Source organism: Amphiprion ocellaris, chromosome 1, assembly GCF_022539595.1.
Source record: "Amphiprion ocellaris isolate individual 3 ecotype Okinawa chromosome 1, ASM2253959v1, whole genome shotgun sequence".
NCBI lineage: Eukaryota > Metazoa > Chordata > Actinopteri > Pomacentridae > Amphiprion > Amphiprion ocellaris.
The window spans coordinates 42,031,566-42,053,144 of NC_072766.1; the positions used below are offsets into that span (position 1 = coordinate 42,031,566).

Consider the following 21,579-nt stretch of genomic DNA (forward strand, 5'->3'; position numbering starts at 1 on the left):
AAAATAACAGCAATGAATACTTATTGGTCCTTGAAATTGGAAAAAAGTTCTGAATTTTCAATCCAGGCAGGTATTATGTCTCTATCAAGTTCCTGTAAGTTTATAAAAAAGGATGGATCTATATTTCTACTAAAATACAGTCTTTGGTCGATATTTCACCAACTTTTGAGGCTCTAACATCAGTAGAATTTGATGTGTGGGAAGTTTGACAAGACAAGGTTCCAGTTTTTAGATGTTTAGACTAAATGTTGATGTGGACTCATTGATAGGAACCAGAACCTGGAGTTCATAGAGGTCTAGATGTTCATAGAGGTCTAGATGCTGGTGTTCATAGAGGTCTAGATGTTCATAGAGGTCTAGATGCTGGTGTTCATAGAGGTCTAGATGTTCATAGAGGTCTAGATGCTGGTGTTCATAGAGGTCTAGGTGTTCATAGAGGTCTAGATGCTGGTGCTCATAGAGGTCTAGATGATCATAGAGGTCTAGATGTTCACAGAAGTCCAGATGTTGGTGTTTGATGTGCAGGGTTACAAGCCGATTCAATGCTGGCATGAAAAGAGCATTCTGGGAGTCTAGTAAATGGGCACCATGACAAAGTCTTCTGTGGTGCTTAATGACCTCCAACCAGCTCATACATGTTAAATAACACCAGGATAACTAGGATACTGGTCCTATCCTTGTTCCACGTTGTTTTCATGTTGAAATTCAACAACAAAAATAAAAAATGTTCCCACACAGATACTGAAACAAACACTAAACAGAGAAACTGATGGTAATTCAACAAACATCACAATAAATCTCATGTTTATTGAAACACATCATGACAACAAAACAAGTGAAGCAGGAGATCATTGCTGCACTAAAAAGGAGTCACCTTTCCTTAGTGGATTTTCATTTCATTTATTTCAGAAGGTAAATTCTGAAAAGCCATTTCAGCGTCTCTCTGTGTGTTAACATCCAGTTTATATTGTCTTCTCCTCCTCATAGTGTTTGGAGCTGGATGAGAGTTGAAACAAGTAAAATCTGAGACGGGGCAGCAGAATATTTCCTGAATTCTGCCTGATTTAACTCAACTGTGCTGCATTGTTCACCTGCTGCTGGTGTGAAAACTGTTCTAAAGGTGAACATCAGCGCTTTGCCTGCAGCCACTGTTCCGTTTTAAAGCCACTGAACCAAAACAATAGGAGAAGAAATGCAAACCGGCTTTTTGAAACACGTTGGAACATCAGAGTGAATTTGTTCTGAAGCTTTCGGTCGTGTCTCATAATTTCCTGAGTATATAAGGACTAAATGTTTGAGTTGTAAGAACCCTGTACTGATGGAAATGTGAAAATTAACAGTTCTGTGACAGTTAGGCTCCTGGGGACGAAATTGCAGGAATAACCACGGGAATGTTGAAGAAACAAACTAATATGTATAAAATGACAGAAAAGGAGTATCAAAAATGACTGAAAAATTGTGCAAACGGTTTGAAAGTTGTTTAAAATGAAAGAAAATTTGCATAAAATGACTCAAAAAGTGTCTAAAATAACACAAATGTGTCCTGAGTGACTCCAAATTTGTCCAAATTGACACAAGATTCGACCAAAATAAACTAAACTCACCCAAAATGAGTTAAAAATTGTTCAAAATGACTCAAAAAATGTCCAAAATGACTTAAAAAACTGTCCAAAATGAGCTACAATATGTTCAAAATGGGTCAAAATATGTCCAAACTTAGAAAACATTTGTCTAAAATGACTCAAGAACTTCTCAAAATTACTCAAAAGCTTTCCAAAATGAGTTAAAACTGCCCAAAATGACTCAAAACAGTCCAGAATGACTCATACACTGTCTAAAATTAGTTAAAATATATCTGAAATGACTCAGTGTCCAAAATGACTCAAAATTGTCCAAAATGACTCAAAAACTGTCCAAAATGACTCAAAAGCTATCCAAAATGACAGTTAAATGTCTAAAATGACTCAAAAACTGTCCAAAATGACTCAGAAAACCGTCCATAATGAGTTCAAATTTGTTAAAACTTAGTTAAAATTTCTATAAAGAATCAAAAGCTGTCCAAAATGAGTTAAAATTAGTCTGAAATGACCCACAAATTGTGTGAACTAACTCAAAATATGCCCCAAATGGCCACAGTGTGTCCCCTATTATACAGCAGAGCACTGCTTACTGTTTAACAACAATAACTACTAAGTAAAGTCAATAACTCCAGATCTGAAAGGGTGGAGCAACTCTGCTTTCTGTGAAGACACACACTGATCCCAGCAGGACATTTTCAGAAGTAGAGCCTTAACAATAAAAGTAAACTCGCTTGACGTAAAGCTGAACATTTTAACCTTGCAGCAGGTTGTTGCTTCAGACTGAGGCTGAATAACTAAAAACAGATTTTCAGAGTGCGAAGACATTAAATGTGCAGACGGCTGAACGAGGACAGGTGAGTCCCGTACCTGGACGGAGATGACGAACACTCCAGAGTTCAGGCTGCTGTACTGAGCCACGGCCTCCTGGTCCTCGGTGATCATCACGATATTCATCATACCTGCCAGGTGGTTGTAGTACCACACAGCAGCCGAGTACACACACCTGAACACACACACACACAGGTTAGTCCCAGCCTGATGCAGACAGATTGACTGTAAAAACAAACCTTTAATATTCTGCATTTAGTCTGGCGTATAAATGAATCACAACACCTGTAACTCAGGATGTTTCCACACTAGAAATACATCATTTAGGGCTTTATTTACTGTCTGGTTTATGCAATAAACACTTCATTGGAACAGATTGCACCTGCAGGCTTCTCCAAAACTTTGGGAACAGTTTACATTGTGAACAGCGAAGACATTACGACAACAACTGTGCTAAAGCAGAAAACCCAGCAGTAAGCAATATTTTAACTGTCTAAACATCTCCTTCTACATATATTAGAAGTAAAGAGGAGCTGATGTCTGAATACTTTCATCTTTTAAATCTGTTCAAAATGACTCAAAACTGTCTAAAATTAGTTGAAATTTGTGTAAAATGACACAAACTGTCCAAAATGAGTGAAAATATGTCCTAAGCTGTCCAAATTTAGCTGAAATTTGTATAAAATGACCCAAAAACTGTCCAAAATGAATTAAATATGTCCAAAATGACACAACTGCCCAAAATGAGTTAAAATTTGTCCAAAATGAGTTAAAATTTGTACAGAATGACTCAAAAACTGTCAAAAATGATTTAAAATATGTCTAAAATGACTCAAAAGCTGTCCAAAGTTAGTTAAAATTTGTCCAAAATGACCCAAAAACTGTCCAGAATGACTCAAAAACTCCAAATTGAGTCCAAATTTGTCCAAAATGGCACAATTGCCCAAAATGAGTTAAATTTTGTCCAGAATGACTCAAAAATGTCCAAAATGAGTTAAATTTTGTCCAGAATGACTCAAAAATGTCCAAAATGAGTTAAATTTTGTCCAGAATGACCCAAAAACTCCAAATTGAGTTCAAATTTGTCCAAAATGACTCAAAAGCTGTCCAAACTGACATAAAATCCTCAAAAACCTTCCATGAAACAGACTTAGCTGAGCAGAACAACATTATTTTATTATAAATGGAAGAAAAAAGTTCCATATAGGAGCTTTTTGTGCTCGGCTCTACTGTTCAGGTCACTTTAGGTTCACACCAGGTATAATTAATGAAGTCTATAATCACAGCAAGTCCTCTTAGTTTCTTTGTTATTCCACCTGCTGTACAGCTGAAGTGGAGGAAAAACGTCAGTGGAAATGAGGAAATTGTGCCTTCAGGCCTTCAGACCCTACTGAGACAATCCATTTTAAATGTTTGATCGACATCTCAGCCAGCAGGAGGGCTCTAAGTGCCGTATGGTTCCACACCGGCAGTCTGACCAACTCAAACTGCAACTAATTCAGGGTTTGAGCTTTAAATTTTCATCTAAAACCTGCAGAGTAAACCACCAGGGGAGAGCTTTGTGCATATGGAAGTTACATGCTGCCAGTTCAGAAAAACTGGAGAGATTTCAGGAAATATCAGAGTTGGAGGCTGAAAGAAGCAACTTCCTCAAGTCAAGATCACAACAAGAAATAGTTTGTTTTAGAGGTTCTGGTTTTATTTGGATGATGTTCATTTTGTCGTTAACTATCATAGGATAACGTTATTTTTTTGATTTTGATTTGTCGGTGTAAAAAATAACGTTATCCTCTGGTTTTATGTTGCAGTATTGATGCTAAGCTAACCGTCTACTGGCTCAGGCTACATGCGGACATGAAACTGGTGTTGATCTTCTGTGATTCTCTGTAAGCTGTAACGCTCACATAAATACTGCAGCCCCATCAGCCTGTTAAAGGTCAGCCAATTTCAATCCAGTACATTGTCCAAAAATGGCTCAGAATTTACCAAAAATAACATGAAGCTGTTCATTATTACTCAAAATGTATCCAAAATGACTCAAAAACTGTCCAAATTGTCTCGAATATTGTCCAAAATGACTTAAAAACTTTGGAAACTTAGTTAAAAATTGTCTAAAATGACTCAACTGTCCAAAATGAGTTAAAATATGTCCACAATCAGTCAAATTTGTCCAAAATGAGTTAAATTGAGTCCAAAATGATTCAAAAACTGTCCAAAATTGCACAAAAATTGTCTAAAATGACCTAAAAGCTGTCCAAAATGACCAAAAACCGTCCAAAATGACCCAAAAACTGTCCAAAATGATTCAAAAACTGTCCAAATTGACTCATTGTCCAAAATGAATTAAAATTTGTCCAAAGTGACTTAAAAACTTTGGAAATTTAGTTAAAAATTGTCTAAAATGACTCAACTGTCAAAAATGAGTTAAAATGTCCAAAATTGGCTCAAAATTCATTAAAAAATAAGATGAAACTGTTCATAACTACTCAAAATGTATCCAAACTGATTCAAACTGTTCAAAATGACTCAAAAACCGTACAAAGTGAGTTAAAGTATGTCTAAAACAACTCAAAAAAGATTTTAAAAAAATCCAAAAATGATTTAAAACGTGTCAAAAATGATTCAAAACTGTCCAAAAAGAGTTAAAATTACCCCTATGAACACCAACATCTAGACCTCTATGAACATCTAGACCTCTATGAACATCTAGACCTCTATGAACATCTAGACCTCTATGAACATCTAGACCTCTATGAACATCTAGACCTCTATGAACACCAACATCTAGACCTCTATGAACATCTAGACCTCTATGAACATCTAGACCTCCATGAACACCAACATCTAGACCTCTATGAACACCAACATCTAGACCTCTATGAACACCAACATCTAGACCTCTATGAACATCTAGACCTCTATGAACACCAACATCTAGACCTCTATGAACACCAGGTTCTGGTTCCTACCAATGAGTCCACATCAACATTTAGTCTAAACATCTAAAAACTGGAACCTTGTCTGGTCAAACTTGAACACATCAGATTCTACTGATGTTAAAGCCTCAACAGTTGGACAAATGTGGACCAAAGACTGGATTTTAGTAGAAATACGGATCCATCCATAGATACACGCTTACAGGAACTTTATGGAGACACTATACCAGCCTGGTTTGGAGAATTTAACACTTTTTTCCATTTTCATGGACCAACATCAATTAATTACTGTTTTTTACCAATATGGGACAAATTTGACGTAATTTCGGACGGGTTTCAAGTCAAAATATCTAAAAATTGGAACCTTGTCTGGTCAAACTTAATAATGGTCAGATTGAATACTCAATATTTAAATGAAGATTATTTAATTTATAAACATGAAATGATGCAAGAGTCTTCATACTCACGATCTGGTTATAACAGCTGGAAAATTGTTCTAAATGATTCAAATGACACAAAGTTGTCCAAATCACCAAACCTTTGTCAAAAATGACTTGGCTGCTGGTGTTAGAACCTCATATTGAAGACTGACCTGGTCATCCACTTGTCCTGGCTCTCGCCCTTCTCCCGTGGACAGTACGAATACTGCTGGAACTCGTTAGCAAACAGCACACAGTCATGTCGGGGGTCTTTAACCAGGCTTCGTAGTCTGTTGTAATACCTGCACAGACAGAAAACACTTCATAATAAAAAATAATAAAACAGCAAAAACAGTAAACTCAACAATTTATGTGAAATACAATTATTAACTTCAGGTAAAAACGACAAACCAATGACTATAAAATAAAATATAATCCAAAGTAATTCCAATGGCATCCAAAAAAACTCAGAATTTGCCCAAAATAACTCAAAAAATGTCCAAAAACCAAAATACAATTATTAACTTCATGACAGGTAGGAACTACAACCCAATGGCTCAAAATATTTCCAAAATAAATGTCCAAAATGACTTAGAATTGTCCAGAACTTCCGAATCACGTAAAATGTCTCTGAAATTACCTGAAATTTGTTTAAAATGACATAAACACGTCCAAATTGACTCAAAATTTGTTGAATATAATCAACTTGTTCAATATAATTCAAAATGTGTCCAAAACAACTCAGAATTTCTCCAAATTACTCAAAATATGTCCAAAAATCAAAATGCAATTATTAACTTCATGATGGATGTGAACTACAAACCAATAACTCAAACATACGTCCAAAATGACTTATAACTATCCAGAACTGTTCAGAACTTGTTCTAATCTCCTGCATCCCATTCATTCTCTATGTGGAACGCATCGCGTTGCATGCTGGTTCTGTTGCAGTGCGTCTCCCCGGAGTGGGCAGCAGCTCAGTTACATAAAGACTTAACTTCTACTTTAAGCAAATTCGGTGTGGAGATCCAACGCATTGCGAAACTTTTGTCAAACGTCTAAACCAGCCGTCGCTGAACTAAAACTAGGACAGATTCAGCAGCTCATTTGTCACCTCAAAAGTTTTCAGACATATTTTTCATTGAACTGTTTTTAAAATAAAAGAGAAAGTTTGTGGCCGAGCCAAATGTTGGTCCAACGTTTCTACCGGACTGAAGCTGAAGCTGTTGTCATGTGACCACCTAGTGACCTGTTAGTGACCAAACACCAAGCGGGTGATTTTCAGATGCGGTAAGTTTACATGCAGGAAATATGAATCTAGTGGACATGTAGCTTTACATATACTACATGACAAGTAAATAAGTAGGTAAATAATTTAGTACGTAAATAAGTAGGTAAACAAGTCAGTAAGTAAATAAGTTGGTAAGTAAATAAGTTAGTAGGTAAATAAGTTAGTAAGTAAATAAGTAGGTAAAGAAGTTAGTAAATAAGTCAGTAGGTAAATAAGTTAGTAACTAAATAAGTAGGTAAATAAGTTAGTAAATAAGTCAGTAGGTAAATAAGTTAGTAAGTAAATAAGCAGGTAAATAAGTCAGTCAGTAAATAAGTTAGTAGGTAAATAAGTTAGTAAGTAAATAAGTTAGTAAGTAAATAAGTAGGTAAATAAGTTAGTAAATAAGTCAGTAGGTAAATAAGTTAGTAACTAAATAAGTAGGTAAATAAGTTAGTAAATAAGTCAGTAGGTAAATAAGTTAGTAACTAAATAAGTAGGTAAATAAATAAGTAGGTAAATAAATAAGTAGGTAAGTAAGTACATGTCCTCTGTGTTTTCTGCACTGTCCAAAACGTTGACCTACTCCTTAAATATCTCTGATATTAAAAGATAAGAAATGGAAGCAGGAAAACTGAACTATCAGTGATGAAGAGCAGCTGAATAATCTTTAAACAAACATGATGCTCTTTACAGGATCTACTGGTACATTAGAAGATAATGAGAGTTCTGTCTAAGAAGCTCCAGAGAGACTTAAAGGTCATCTCACACTCTGACACATTCTCACACACACACCAACACACACACTAACCCAGCCTAAAACACACAGTAACACACACACGGAGGAGAGAAAAGTGTAATTACTGCCTCAGTGTGGCGTCAGCATTCTGCTCCAGCAGTCATGTCTCGCTCACATTATCAGAACTGAAGCCTCATCACATTAATGATGCAACATCTGAGAACGGCGCCGTCAGCACAAAACACAAACGGACGGGACGGAACCGGAGGTGGAGAGGAGCTCCTTATTGACTGCCTTCATCTACGCTCTCCTGCTGGTAGTGGGGACACCCAGTCCACATCTGGCTCTGGCTCTGCCTCGTCAGCGCTGCTCCGATATAATGAGGCCGACCTGAGGGCAGGGGTCAGCTGGTCCAGAGGAGGTCCAGGACCCCAACACCTGGACTGGGTCTGGACCAGCTGACCCCTGCTCATGAGTACTTACTTATTTACTAATGTCTTTATTTACTAATGTATTTACTTTGTAACTAATTTCTTTCTTTATTTACTAACTTATTTATTTAAATTCTTATTTACTTACTTACTAACTTATTTACTTGTTTACTTATTTACGTACTTATTTATTTACTTATTAACCCATTCATTTAATTGTTTACTTATTTACATACTCATACTTAAGTTAGTAAATAAGTTAGTAAGTAAATGAGTTAGTAAGTTAGTAATTAAATAAATAACTAAGTAAATAAGTTAGTAAGTAAATAACTAAGTAAATAAGTTAGTAAATAAATAACTAAGTAAATAAATCACTAAATAAGTTCGTAAATAAATAAGTAAAGTAAATAAGACAGTAAAGTAAATAAGACAGTAAATAAGTAAGTAGACAAGTTAGTAATTATTTAATTATTTAGTAATTATTAGTCATTTATATACGTACTTATTTATTTACTAATTTACTTGTTTATTTATTTACTTTTTTGTTTATTTACTTAGTAAATAAGTAATAACCTAAGTAAATAAGTTAGTAAATAAATAAGTAAATGAGTCAGTAAATAAGACTGTGTGAAGCTGGAGCTTCAGCGGCCACTAGTGGTCACATGACAGCGCTGGAGCTTCAGCGGCCACTAGTGGTCACATGACAGCGCTGGAGCTTCAGCGGCCACTAGGTGGTCACATGACAGCGCTGGAGCTTCAGCGGCCACTAGGTGGTCACATGACAGCGCTGGAGCTTCAGCGGCCACTAGTGGTCACATGACAGCGCTGGAGCTTCAGCGGCCACTAGGTGGTCACATGACAGCACTGGAGCTTCAGCGGCCACTAGTGGTCACATGACAGCGTTGGAGCTTCAGCGGCCACTAGGTGGTCACATGACAGCACTGGAGCTTCAGCGGCCACTAGTGGTCACATGACAGCGTTGGAGCTTCAGCGGCCACTAGGTGGTCACATGACAGCGCTGGAGCTTCAGCGGCCACTAGTGGTCACATGACAGCGCTGGAGCTTCAGCGGCCACTAGTGGTCACATGACAGCGCTGGAGCTTCAGCGGCCACTAGGTGGTCACATGACAGCGCTGGAGCTTCAGCGGCCACTAGGTGGTCACATGACAGCACTGGAGCTTCAGCGGCCACTAGTGGTCACATGACAGCGCTGGAGCTTCAGCGGCCACTAGTGGTCACATGACAGCGCTGGAGCTTCAGCGGCCACTAGGTGGTCACATGACCGAGCTTTCAGCCTGACAGTCTGGCAGATGTGTCGGATAAACACAGCGGTTCGGCCACAAACTTTCTCTTTTATTTCAAAAACACTTCAGGGAAAAGTATTTCTGAAAGCATCTGAGGCAGAAATAATCTGTGCAGCAGCTGAATCTGTCCTGGTTTTAGTTCACTGACGGCGAGTTTAGACGATGTTTAGACCGTGGACTGGTTGGTTCTCCTGCTGTAAACAATAGAAAAGCTGTGCTGGTTAAAATAGAAGCGTCCCGTCAAATTTAAGGACCCGGTTTGTATCGAATGAAGTCTGGGTCCGGCCTCGGATCTCGGTCAGTCATTTGGTGACCTGGAGTCCAGCATGTAGTTGATTAAAGGAAGCCTTGATTCAGAGAATTTTACCTCGAGGAATTTTAGTAATCTGATTACTCAAATAACTTGAAGAATTATTTCAGCCCTAAAATAAACATGTTCTGATTTATGTTCTACACACGAGTCTGAGTTTGACAAAGTAATTGATGGAATAATTTTTCTTTTGATAAAAATGGAAACGGGTCAATACGTCTCAATATTCCTGCAGAATCTTCCAGAAATGTTGATGCTATTATTTTTAAAAAAAATCCCCCAAATTTGGCAAGAGAATTCCTGTAAATATTTTCAAGAAATGAATAAAAATCTTCCAAAAAAATCCTAAAAATATCTAAAGTGATTCCATATATATCAGTAAAACTTCTGATATATTTTTTAAGAACATTCACATAAAATCAACCAAAATCCAGCAAAATTCGCTGGATTTTGGTTGATTTTTATGTGAATGTTCTTAAAGAAACATTTTTTCAAGATTTTTTTTTTACACCAAAAAATGTTCAAGAATTTTCCAAAAATGTTGAAAATGTGGAAGTTTTCACTGTGAAAATATATCATCGAAAAAAGTTTCCCTTAAAACTATTATTTAAAAAATCCCTCAAATTTGGCAAGAAAATATTTTCAAAATATGAGTAAAAATCTTCCCAAAAAATCCTAAAAATATCTACAGTGATTACATATATGTCAGTAAAATTTCTAATATTTTCTTTAAGAACATTCATATAAAAAAAATCAACCAAAATCCAGCGAGATTCGACACATTTTGGTTGATTTTTTTGTGAATGTTCTCAAAAAACATTTTTAACATTTTTTTCCACCAAAAAATTTTCAGATTTCCCAAAAATGTTGAAAATGTGGGCTGGAGCTTCAGCGGCCACTAGGTGGTCACATGACAGCGCTGGAGCTTCAGCGGCCACTAGTGGTCACATGACAGCGCTGGAGCTTCAGCGGCCACTAGGTGGTCACATGACAGCGCTGGAGCTTCAGCGGCCACTAGTGGTCACATGACAGCGCTGGAGCTTCAGCGGCCACTAGGTGGTCACATGACAGCGTTGGAGCTTCAGCGGCCGCTAGGTGGTCACATGACAGCGCTGGAGCTTCAGCGGCCACTAGTGGTCACATGACAGCGCTGGAGCTTCAGCGGCCGCTAGGTGGTCACATGACAGCGCTGGAGCTTCAGCGGCCACTAGTGGTCACATGACAGCGCTGGAGCTTCAGCGGCCACTAGTGGTCACATGACAGCGCTGGAGCTTCAGCGGCCACTAGGTGGTCACATGACAGCGCTGGAGCTTCAGCGGCCACTAGGTGGTCACATGACAGCACTGGAGCTTCAGCGGCCACTAGTGGTCACATGACAGCGCTGGAGCTTCAGCGGCCACTAGGTGGTCACATGACAGCACTGGAGCTTCAGCGGCCACTAGTGGTCACATGACAGCGTTGGAGCTTCAGCGGCCACTAGGTGGTCACATGACAGCGCTGGAGCTTCAGCGGCCACTAGTGGTCACATGACAGCGTTGGAGCTTCAGCGGCCACTAGTGGTCACATGACAGCGCTGGAGCTTCAGCGGCCACTAGGTGGTCACATGACAGCGCTGGAGCTTCAGCGGCCGCTAGTGGTCACATGACAGCGCTGGAGCTTCAGCGGCCACTAGGTGGTCACATGACAGCGCTGGAGCTTCAGCGGCCACTAGTGGTCACATGACAGCGCTGGAGCTTCAGCGGCCACTAGGTGGTCACATGACAGCGCTGGAGCTTCAGCGGCCACTAGGTGGTCACATGACAGCGTTGGAGCTTCAGCGGCCGCTAGGTGGTCACATGACAGCGCTGGACCTTCAGTGGTCACTAGGTGGTCACATGACAGCGTTGGAGCTTCAGCGGCCGCTAGGTGGTCACATGACAGCGCTGGAGCTTCAGCGGCCACTAGTGGTCACATGACAGCGCTGGAGCTTCAGCGGCCACTAGGTGGTCACATGACAGCACTGGAGCTTCAGCGGCCGCTAGTGGTCACATGACAGCGCTGGAGCTTCAGCGACCACTAGGTGGTCACATGACAGCGCTGGAGCTTCAGCGGCCGCTAGTGGTCACATGACAGCGCTGGAGCTTCAGCGGCCACTAGGTGGTCACATGACAGCACTGGAGCTTCAGCGGCCACTAGTGGTCACATGACAGCGTTGGAGCTTCAGCGGCCACTAGGTGGTCACATGACAGCACTGGAGCTTCAGCGGCCACTAGGTGGTCACATGACCGAGCTTTCAGCCTGACAGTCTGGCAGATGTGTCGGATAAACACAGCGGTTCGGCCACAAACTTTCTCTTTTATTTCAAAAACACTTCAGGGAAAAGTATTTCTGAAAGCATCTGAGGCAGAAATAATCTGTGCAGCAGCTGAATCTGTCCTGGTTTTAGTTCACTGACGGCGAGTTTAGACGATGTTTAGACCGTGGACTGGTTGGTTCTCCTGCTGTAAACAATAGAAAAGCTGTGCTGGTTAAAATAGAAGCGTCCCGTCAAATTTAAGGACCCGGTTTGTATCGAATGAAGTCTGGGTCCGGCCTCGGATCTCGGTCAGTCATTTGGTGACCTGGAGTCCAGCATGTAGTTGATTAAAGGAAGCCTTGATTCAGAGAATTTTACCTCGAGGAATTTTAGTAATCTGATTACTCAAATAACTTGAAGAATTATTTCAGCCCTAAAATAAACATGTTCTGATTTATGTTCTACACACGAGTCTGAGTTTGACAAAGTAATTGATGGAATAATTTTTCTTTTGATAAAAATGGAAACGGGTCAATACGTCTCAATATTCCTGCAGAATCTTCCAGAAATGTTGATGCTATGTTCCTACAGAACTGACTGGTCAGTGTTGGTTTTATTTTTTTATTTTAAACACGTATTGATCTCTGTTCCAGTATCTGTACTTCCACACCACTCAGCACGCCAGAAAATCATTCAGTCGGTCCCAATACATGATTTCTCAACTGCAGTTTGCCAAAAATTCCTGTATGTCCCAAAGTATGCAATACCAGAACTCTATTTTTACCCACAATCCTCTGCACAGCTATACACAGTGTTCATTAACCCTCCTGTTGTCCTCATTTACGGGCACCAAAAAATATTGTTTCATTGTCTGAAAAAAATCCAGAAAATCTGCAAAAAAATTCCCCAAATTTCTGAAAATTTGCAGAACCTTCAGGAAAAAAATTTCCAATAATTCATTAAAAGTTTGCCTTAAAAGTTTTATTTTTAAAAAAAATCCCCCAAATTTGGCAAGAGAATTCCTGTAAATATTTTCAAGAAATGAATAAAAATCTTCCAAAAAAATCCTAAAAATATCTAAAGTGATTCCATATATATCAGTAAAACTTCTGATATATTTTTTAAGAACATTCACATAAAATCAACCAAAATCCAGCAAAATTCGCTGGATTTTGGTTGATTTTTATGTGAATGTTCTTAAAGAAACATTTTTTCAAGATTTTTTTTTACACCAAAAAATGTTCAAGAATTTTCCAAAAATGTTGAAAATGTGGAAGTTTTCACTGTGAAAATATATCATCGAAAAAAGTTTCCCTTAAAACTATTATTTAAAAAATCCCTCAAATTTGGCAAGAAAATATTTTCAAAATATGAGTAAAAATCTTCCCAAAAAATCCTAAAAATATCTACAGTGATTACATATATGTCAGTAAAATTTCTAATATTTTCTTTAAGAACATTCATATAAAAAAAATCAACCAAAATCCAGCGAGATTCGACACATTTTGGTTGATTTTTTTGTGAATGTTCTCAAAAAACATTTTTAACATTTTTTTCCACCAAAAAATTTTCAGATTTCCCAAAAATGTTGAAAATGTGGACATCAGAAGTTCCATCCATCCATCCATTTTCTATACACCGCTTAATCCTCACTAGGGTCGCGGGGGGTGCTGGAGCCTATCCCAGCTGACTCGGGCGAAGGCAGGGGACACCCTAGACAGGTCACCAGTCTGTCACAGGGCTACATACAGAGACAAACAATCACTCTCACATTCACACCTACGGGCAATTTAGAATGATCAATGAACCTCAGCATATTTTTGGACTGTGGGAGGAAGCCGGAGTACCCGGAGAAAACCCACGCATGCACAGGGAGAACATGCAAACTCCATGCAGAAAGATCCCGGGAAAGCCGGGACGCGAACCAGGGACCTTCTTGCTGCAAGGCGAAAGTGCTAACCACTACGCCACTGTGCAGCCCCCACATCAGAAGTTTCACTGTGAAAATAATTTTATTTTTTTTTTCCCACATTTTCAAACTTTAAAACGGGTCAGTTTGACCCATAGGATGACATGAGGGTTAAGGCTGCAGCTACCTCTGGTATCCGTCGGCTCGCTCTGAGGATGTTCAGCTGGTGTTTACCTTCGTCCTTTGCTCTGCAGAGCCTGACAGGCCGTCTGGGTGAACACGACGCCCTGCAGCTCCCTGAACTCCAGGATCTCCAGGAAGTCCACCACCACCGCGGCATCCGGCACCATGTAGTGGGTCAGATCTCCAGGCAGGACTTTACCATCTGTGTGGAGAAGAAGGCGTTAATCCTGACGCAATGACGGATCATTTTAGAGTCAATCTGCAGTGAAATATCAGCATCAAAGCTCCTAAAAACATGTTTCTGTCTGCCTCCCTGTGCTGATTTATTCATGAGTCCATCCGTCATCCATGCATCCATCCATCATCCATCCGTCATCCATGCATCAATCCATCCATCCATCCATCCATCAATCCATGCATCCGGTATCCATCCATCATCCATTTATCCATCTGGTCATTCCAGACGTTCCTCCTCCCAGCAACACTTTCCAGCTCTTCCTGGGGGATCCTCAGGTGTTCCCAGGCCAGATGACATATATAATCCCTCCAGTGGGTTCTGGGTCTACCCTGGGGTCCCCTCCCAGGAGGACGTGTTCAGAAGACCTCCAGAGGAAGTCTCCCTGGAGGATCTGAATCAGATGTCCAAACCACCTCAGCTGGTTCCTTTAGAGGTGAAGGATCAGGACCCTACGGATGAACCTCACTTCGACCGATTGTATCTGTGATCTCGTTCTTCCGGTCCCTACCCAGAGCTCATGACCATAGGTGAGGGTTGGAACGTAGATGGACTGTTCGACAGTTCATACAACGCCTTCATTACTGCTGCCGTCGCACAAATCCTCCTGTCCATCTCTAGCTATATTTTCCTAACACTCATGAACAAGATTCAGAGATACTTGAACTCCTTCGCTTGGAGAAGCAACTCCCCCCCAACCCAGAGGGATCAATCCACTGGTTTCCATCAGAGAACCATGGCCTTGGACTTGGAGGTGCTGATCATTTCTACAGTTTCTTATTTATTCTGCAGTGAATTATCAACAGTGAAAACTAAAAACCTGTTTCTTTCTGGTTCTTGGTGTTGAATTATTAAAAAGTCTAAATTTACCCAATATGACTCCTTAAACTTACTCTGCAGAGTCCAATTATTTCACCAGAACACTACCAAACGTGCACCTAAATAGGGCTATACAGCTCATCAAAACTTTATCAGAATCTCAACATCATCAAGGACCATCTCCAAGTCACAGGAGATGCAATTATCTATTATTATTATTATTAAAAAGGTCAGATGAGTCACAACATCCAGATTCTGCAGTATTTATACCAGAACATGTTTGTTTGTTTACAGACTGCAGCAAAAATCAAACCATCGTCTCTACTTCTTAATGTTTCAGTGGAAAAGAAATGAAAAATTACAATAAAGACTCTTGAATCTTGAGTTATATCTCAGTTCTGTCCCGATCATTCTGCCTCATAGTTCAGCTCCACTCCACTCGTCTGCTACTAAAACTTCATTAAACTTTAGATTCACTGCAACAGATAGAAACTGTGCAGACTGAGCTCAATTTCACAGCAAATATTATCAATAACTATACGAATGTTTAAGTCATCGTTCAGTGTTTGGTTTCCTCATTAAACATCTCTGCAGGGCTCAACCATGAATCGATTTCAAATTGAATTCTGAAACGACGCAATTAGAAAATGGCAAACGCTGCAGTTTGAGACGTAGAAACCGCAGCTGGTCTGACACGAGGTTTCGTTTTATTACTTTTACTTTGCTGCAGAATGTTTAATATGTACAATAACGCTGCTTCTGAACAGTTTCACCATCAGAAAGGTCCTAAAATTATTTCATTTTTATTATTATTATCACTTTATTTATTTAACTTAGCACAGTCACAGCTTCTGTGGTAATTGTTTTACCTCTATGTCAGTTAAAAAATGTAATAAAGACGTGTTGGAAGCAATTTATGTCTCTAAAACAGGGGAGTCAAACTCATTCTAGTTCAGGTTCCACATTCAGCCCAGTTTGATCTCCAGTGACCAGTAAAATCACAGCATAATAACCTATAAATAACCACAACTCCTAATGGTTTCTTTGTTTTAGTGCAAAAAGTACATTCTGAAAATGTTCACATTTAATGAATTATCTTTTTACAAAACATTATGATCATCCTGAAATTTATGAAGAAAAATAAATTCAGTTTCATCAACATTCAGCCTCAGTTTATCATTTCCACATTACAACTTCCAGATCACAGAGTGTCGACAAAGGAACACAACATTTAGTCACCTGGAACTGAACCATGGAGGATTTTAGTTTATGATTAAAACAACAAAAGTCAGACAAAAACAGACAAAAACAACAAAAACAAGACAAAATATTACAAAAATTAGACAAAAAATGAGACAAACGATACAAAACAAAAAAGAAGAGACAAAAAATTAGACCAAAAAAGTTATAAAATGACAAAAAATGGACAAAAGAGACAAACGAGACAAAAAATTACAAAACGAGAAACATAATGACAAAAAAGAAAACAAAAAATGACAAAAACGCTACACAAAACAACGAATAAAGTGAAGCACAAAATGACAAAAATAAGACAAAAACACGCGAGACAAAAAGCAAACACAAAACAACAAAAATGAGAAATAAAACGACAAAAAAGAGACAAACGACAAAAGTCAGACAAAAAAAGCCAAAAAACCCAACAAAAACAAGACAAAATTACAAAAATGAGACAAACAACACGAAACAAAACAAAAACAGACAAAAAAATGATTAAAAAAGTTACAAAGTGACAAAAAATGGACAAAAGCAAGCCAAAAAATGACAAAAAACACAAACAAGACAAAAAATTACACAAATGACACAAACGATACACAAAACAATGAATAAAGCCAAACACAAAATGATAAAAATAAGACAACAAGCACAAGCGAGACAAAAAGGAAACACAAAACGATAAAAACAATAAAATGAGACGAACGACAAGAAAGAAAACAAAAAGAGACAAAAAATTTGACAAAAAGTTACAAAGCAACAAAAATGGACAAACGACAAAAACGAGACAAAAAACAAACGCAAGACAAAAATGATACACAAAACGACAAAAAAAGACAAACGACAAGTCAGACAAAAAATAGACAAAATGACAAAAATTAGACAGAGAACACCAAACAAAACAAAAAGAGACAAAAAATTGATAGAAAAAGTTACAAAGCAACAAAAAAGTCGACAAAAACGAGACAAAAAAAGGCAGAAGTGAGAAACAAAAGGACAAAAAAGACAAAAAAACACAAGCGAGACAAAAATGAAACACAATCAACAAAAACATGAGACAAACGAAGTCAGAAAAAACTAACAAAAACAGGAAAAAATATTACAAAAATGAGACATAAAATAACAAAAGAACAAAGAACAATCCAGTAATTTACTTTATGATCCAAACAACTTGTCATGGTGTAGAAATTATTTTAAATTTATAGTTTTATCAATTTACAATCTGCAGTTAATGTCTTCTCTGGAATTTTGATTCTTTACGGATTGGACCCTCTGGAGGACTGGTGTTGGCCCGCGGGCCGCATGTTGGGACACCCCTGGTTTGGAATACAGAGAAATTCTTATTTTGATGGTGTCTCTGTGGAAACGAGCCTTCCTTCCTGTAGACAAATCTCTTGACTGTTCAGGACAAAAATATTTTCAATACTATCTTCTGACGTATTTATTAAGATTAAAGTGGGAAAATGGATGAAATATAAGTTTAATACACAATAAAAATAAAACCATCTTTTAAAGAAGGAACTCAGATATATCTGATATATATTATATATTGTATTCTCTGTAACTTGAGTAACATCAGTTTGTGCATCCAGGGAAACAGTGAGTTTTATCCATCTCCTCCAGGCTGCAGATTTAATCTGGTTTTTATTTATTTCTGCTGTTCTGGGACGTTATGCATGAACCTTTTCTCTCCCAGCAGCATCTGCATCATGAGCAGAAATAACCTGTCAGATGTAGATTTATTTCATCCAGCTGGGAACTACATGTTTGTAATTTTGATCCAGCTCCAGGTTTTTCATCACAAGGCACAAAATAACACAATTACGCTAGAAATTATCATAATAAATGCAACTAATTCAACGGTTTAGTTAAGTTTTCTCCCACTCAAGACAATAACAACAAAATATTACGAAAATGAAACGACAAAAAATAGACAACACAAGCAAGACAAAAAAGTGACAAAAAAAATTTACAAACGAGACAAAAAAAACTCACAAAACGAGTTGTAATCATGTTATTTGTTGTTTTTCGTCATTTTGTGTTTCACTTTATTTGTTCTTTTGTGTGCCGTTTGTCTCATTTTGTTTCTCGCTTTTGTCATTTTGTGTCTTATTTTGTAATCTTTTGGGGTTTTTTTGTCTGACTTTTGTCGTTTTGAGGGTGTTTTTGTGTTTTTTGGCTCATTTGTCAATTCTGTTGTCACTTTTTGTCGTTTTTGTTTTGTTTCGTCTCATTTGTCTCGTTTTGTTTCTCGCTTTTGTCATTTTGTGTCTCATTTTTGTAACATTTTGGGTGTTCTTTTTTTGTCTGACTTTGGTCGTTTGTCTTGTGTTTTTGTCGTTTTGAGTTTTTTGTCTCGCTTGTGTTGTTTGTCTACTTTTTTGTCGTCTTGTTTCTCAGTTTTGTCTTTTAACAACAAGCCCACAAAGCCCAGTAAACAGATGTAAAGCTAGCATCATCTCCATGTTTCTAACCTGGTTCTGCAGTCAATATGAGGTTTAACGGGTTTATCTGCTAGCTGGGGTTGGTATAGTTCAGTTACTACCTGGTAAACAGATCTACCAGCAGCTGCAGTGTGCTTTTATCCAGATATATGAGGGTTTAGCGGGTTACCGTGGTCACAGTCCGCCTGGCACAGAGAGCTGCAGCAGGGAACCCGCTCCCTCAGGTAGTGTTCCCGGACCACCCGCACCGTGCGGCCCCGGCAGCTCTTCAGGTGCAGCGTCTTCTCCGTCTTTATCATCCTCGACCCTCCGTTAACGTCCAGCCGCTCCCGTTAACCAGCTGCTGCCGTTAACTAACCGGTCCAGACGCGGGAAGCAGCACGTATAAACAATCCCGATCAACTTCACGGAAGCACGTACGGAAATGCATCCTTGCTGACGTCATGACGTCTTCCTCTTGCTGCGTTCAAGTGCTGTCGGACGAAATCAGATTAGTAAGCTCATAAAAGTGCTAACAGCGAAACTTTCTTTCAGTTTTTAAGGAAGTAAAAAAAAAACTACAGTGACTGAAAACCAAACTCATGAAGTTTTCTGTAGAATCTGTATTAATAAATATCTGTCATCAGTGATTAAATTAGAAATTAACCGGTTTCCCGAGTTGCAAATGTGTTTTAAAATTCAGCACAGCACATCAATTCTGGCAATGTATGCTGGGATTAAACACCCGACTTAAAAAATCAAACAAATAATTCTGGGCTAAAACGACATTGACAAAAGTCAATTCAAGTTCACGCAATTGGATTACTTTGATACAATTTCATGTAGTCAATTCAATTCTGACTAACTGAAATGAGCCTGGATTGTTTGGCAAGTACCGCTGGTCCAGGGCTCGCTAACTGTCGACCTAAATACAGGCTAACTGTCAGGCTAACTGTCAACCAAAATACAGGCTAACTGTCAGGCTAACTGTCAACCTAAATACAGGCTAACTGTCAGGCTAACTGTCAACCTAAATACAGGCTAACTGTCAGGCTAACTGTCAACCTAAATACAGGCTAACTGTCAACCTAAATACAGGCTAACTGTCAACCTAAATACAGGCTAACTGTCAGGCTAACTGTCAACCTAAATGCAGGCTAACTGTCAGGCTAACTGTCAACCTAAATACAGGCTAACTGTCAACCTAAATACAGGCTGTCAACCTAAATACAGGCTGTCAACCTAAATACAGGCTAACTGTCAGGCTAACTGTCAACCTAAATACAGGCTAACTGTCAGGCTAACTGTCAACCTAAATACAGGCTAACTGTCAGGCTAACTGTCAACCTAAATACAGGCTAACTTTCAACCTAAATACAGGCTAACTGTCAGGCTAACTGTCAACCTAAATACAGGCTAACTGTCAGGCTAACTGTCAACCTAAATACAGGCTAACTGTCAGACGAACTATCAGGCTAAATGTCAGACTAACTATCAGATTACTTGTCAGACTGTCAGGCTATCTGTCTGGCTACCTGTCAGACTATCTGTCTGGCTACCTGTCAGACTAATCTTCAGGCTAACTGTCAGGCTAACTAACACTGTCAATGGTGAAGGCAAGAACAACCTACATATTGTTATTTTATAATAAATTGAATTATCATGAATTATCACTAATGTATAAATCATACATCGATTATATTTACCGACATTGCCACTTAAGTTTCTTGCTGCCTTGCTTTCAGGTGGTTTCTAGCTGCTGTATCTAGGGTTGCCACCCGTCCCTTAAAATACGGAATCGTCATTTATTTGACAATTAATTGTTCCGTATTTTCATAAATGTCCCATGCACGTCTGTCACACACTCATCCAAACTGTATAATGAACAAAATAAAACACAGGAAATCTTTAGGGCAGCCAATTTCATCTTCGTGGGACCTATGTAGCGAGGACCTGATGCCAGGTCCAGCAGATAGACCTTCTCTGTGTGTCCGGTCCTGCCCGGTCCTGCCCGGTCCTTCACGGGTTGCCTGGTTACAGACGCTGCTGCACCAGCACGTTTAAAAATGTCTACACCCGGAACGCCAACATGTCCACAGAAGCAAAAACATTTGCAAATGTAGCGACATGAGTGGGAAGAGTGGAACCCCTGGCAGTGGGTACAAACTGTGTTTTCTGATGCTCATGGACTGGCTGAAGTAAAGCAGCATCAACATGTAAGAAACATGAGAACAGAGAGAACCCAACCAGGAGGTCACAGTTTATCATCATCTAATCATCTCCTGAAGTCCATATGGTGAGAGACATCAGTATCTGGTTGAAGATGCTTATAATCATGCTGATGTGGTCTTAGACTCTACAGTATTTTAGTGACTCAATAAATGCCTAAGTTGTTTTTTATTTTTTAATGCTTTTATAGTTTTTTAATAGCCTATATGTAATCAATAAATGGCCTTTGCCTAGCTATAGAAAAACTCACTCAGAACTCTGTTAACAGTTCTAAATAAATAAATCAATTAACACATGCATACACACATAAATAAGTTAATACATTCATCGTGTTAAGATACAATTTACATTTAGATGAAAGAAAAATGTCTGTAGAATTTCTTTGTCCAGTATTCTGCATTCAGTTGTTCATGTTTTTATAGAATCCAGTATTACACACTGGTTGGTCATTACATT

The 21,579-nt window shown here is 38.7% G+C and overlaps 1 protein-coding gene across 1 annotated transcript; it reads right to left on the reverse strand.

Annotated features, from left to right (window-relative positions):
- Positions 1–2,174: 2,174 nt before the first annotated feature.
- On the reverse strand, positions 2,175–19,347 carry LOC111586411 (DIS3-like exonuclease 1). Its single transcript, XM_055005719.1, has 4 exons — positions 19,085–19,347; positions 14,236–14,386; positions 5,937–6,065; positions 2,175–2,583 (listed from the first exon to the last, which is right to left on the reverse strand). Exons 1-4 carry the CDS (start codon positions 19,212–19,214, stop codon positions 2,190–2,192), a joined length of 804 nt encoding a protein of 267 aa, XP_054861694.1. The 5' UTR covers positions 19,215–19,347; the 3' UTR covers positions 2,175–2,189.
- Positions 19,348–21,579: the final 2,232 nt, after the last annotated feature.

Bases quoted from the DNA above. Each gene is read 5' to 3' on its own strand.
- LOC111586411 (XM_055005719.1), bottom strand. From the start codon at position 19,214: ATGATAAAGACGGAGAAGACGCTGCACCTGAAGAGCTGCCGGGGCCGC. The intron at 14,387-19,084 runs GTAACCCGCTAA...TTCTCCACACAG, and splicing joins CCAGGCGGACTGTGACCACG to ATGGTAAAGTCCTGCCTGGA. The intron at 2,584-5,936 runs GTCAGTCTTCAA...GTGTGTGTTCAG, and splicing joins CAGGACAAGTGGATGACCAG to GTGTGTGTACTCGGCTGCTG.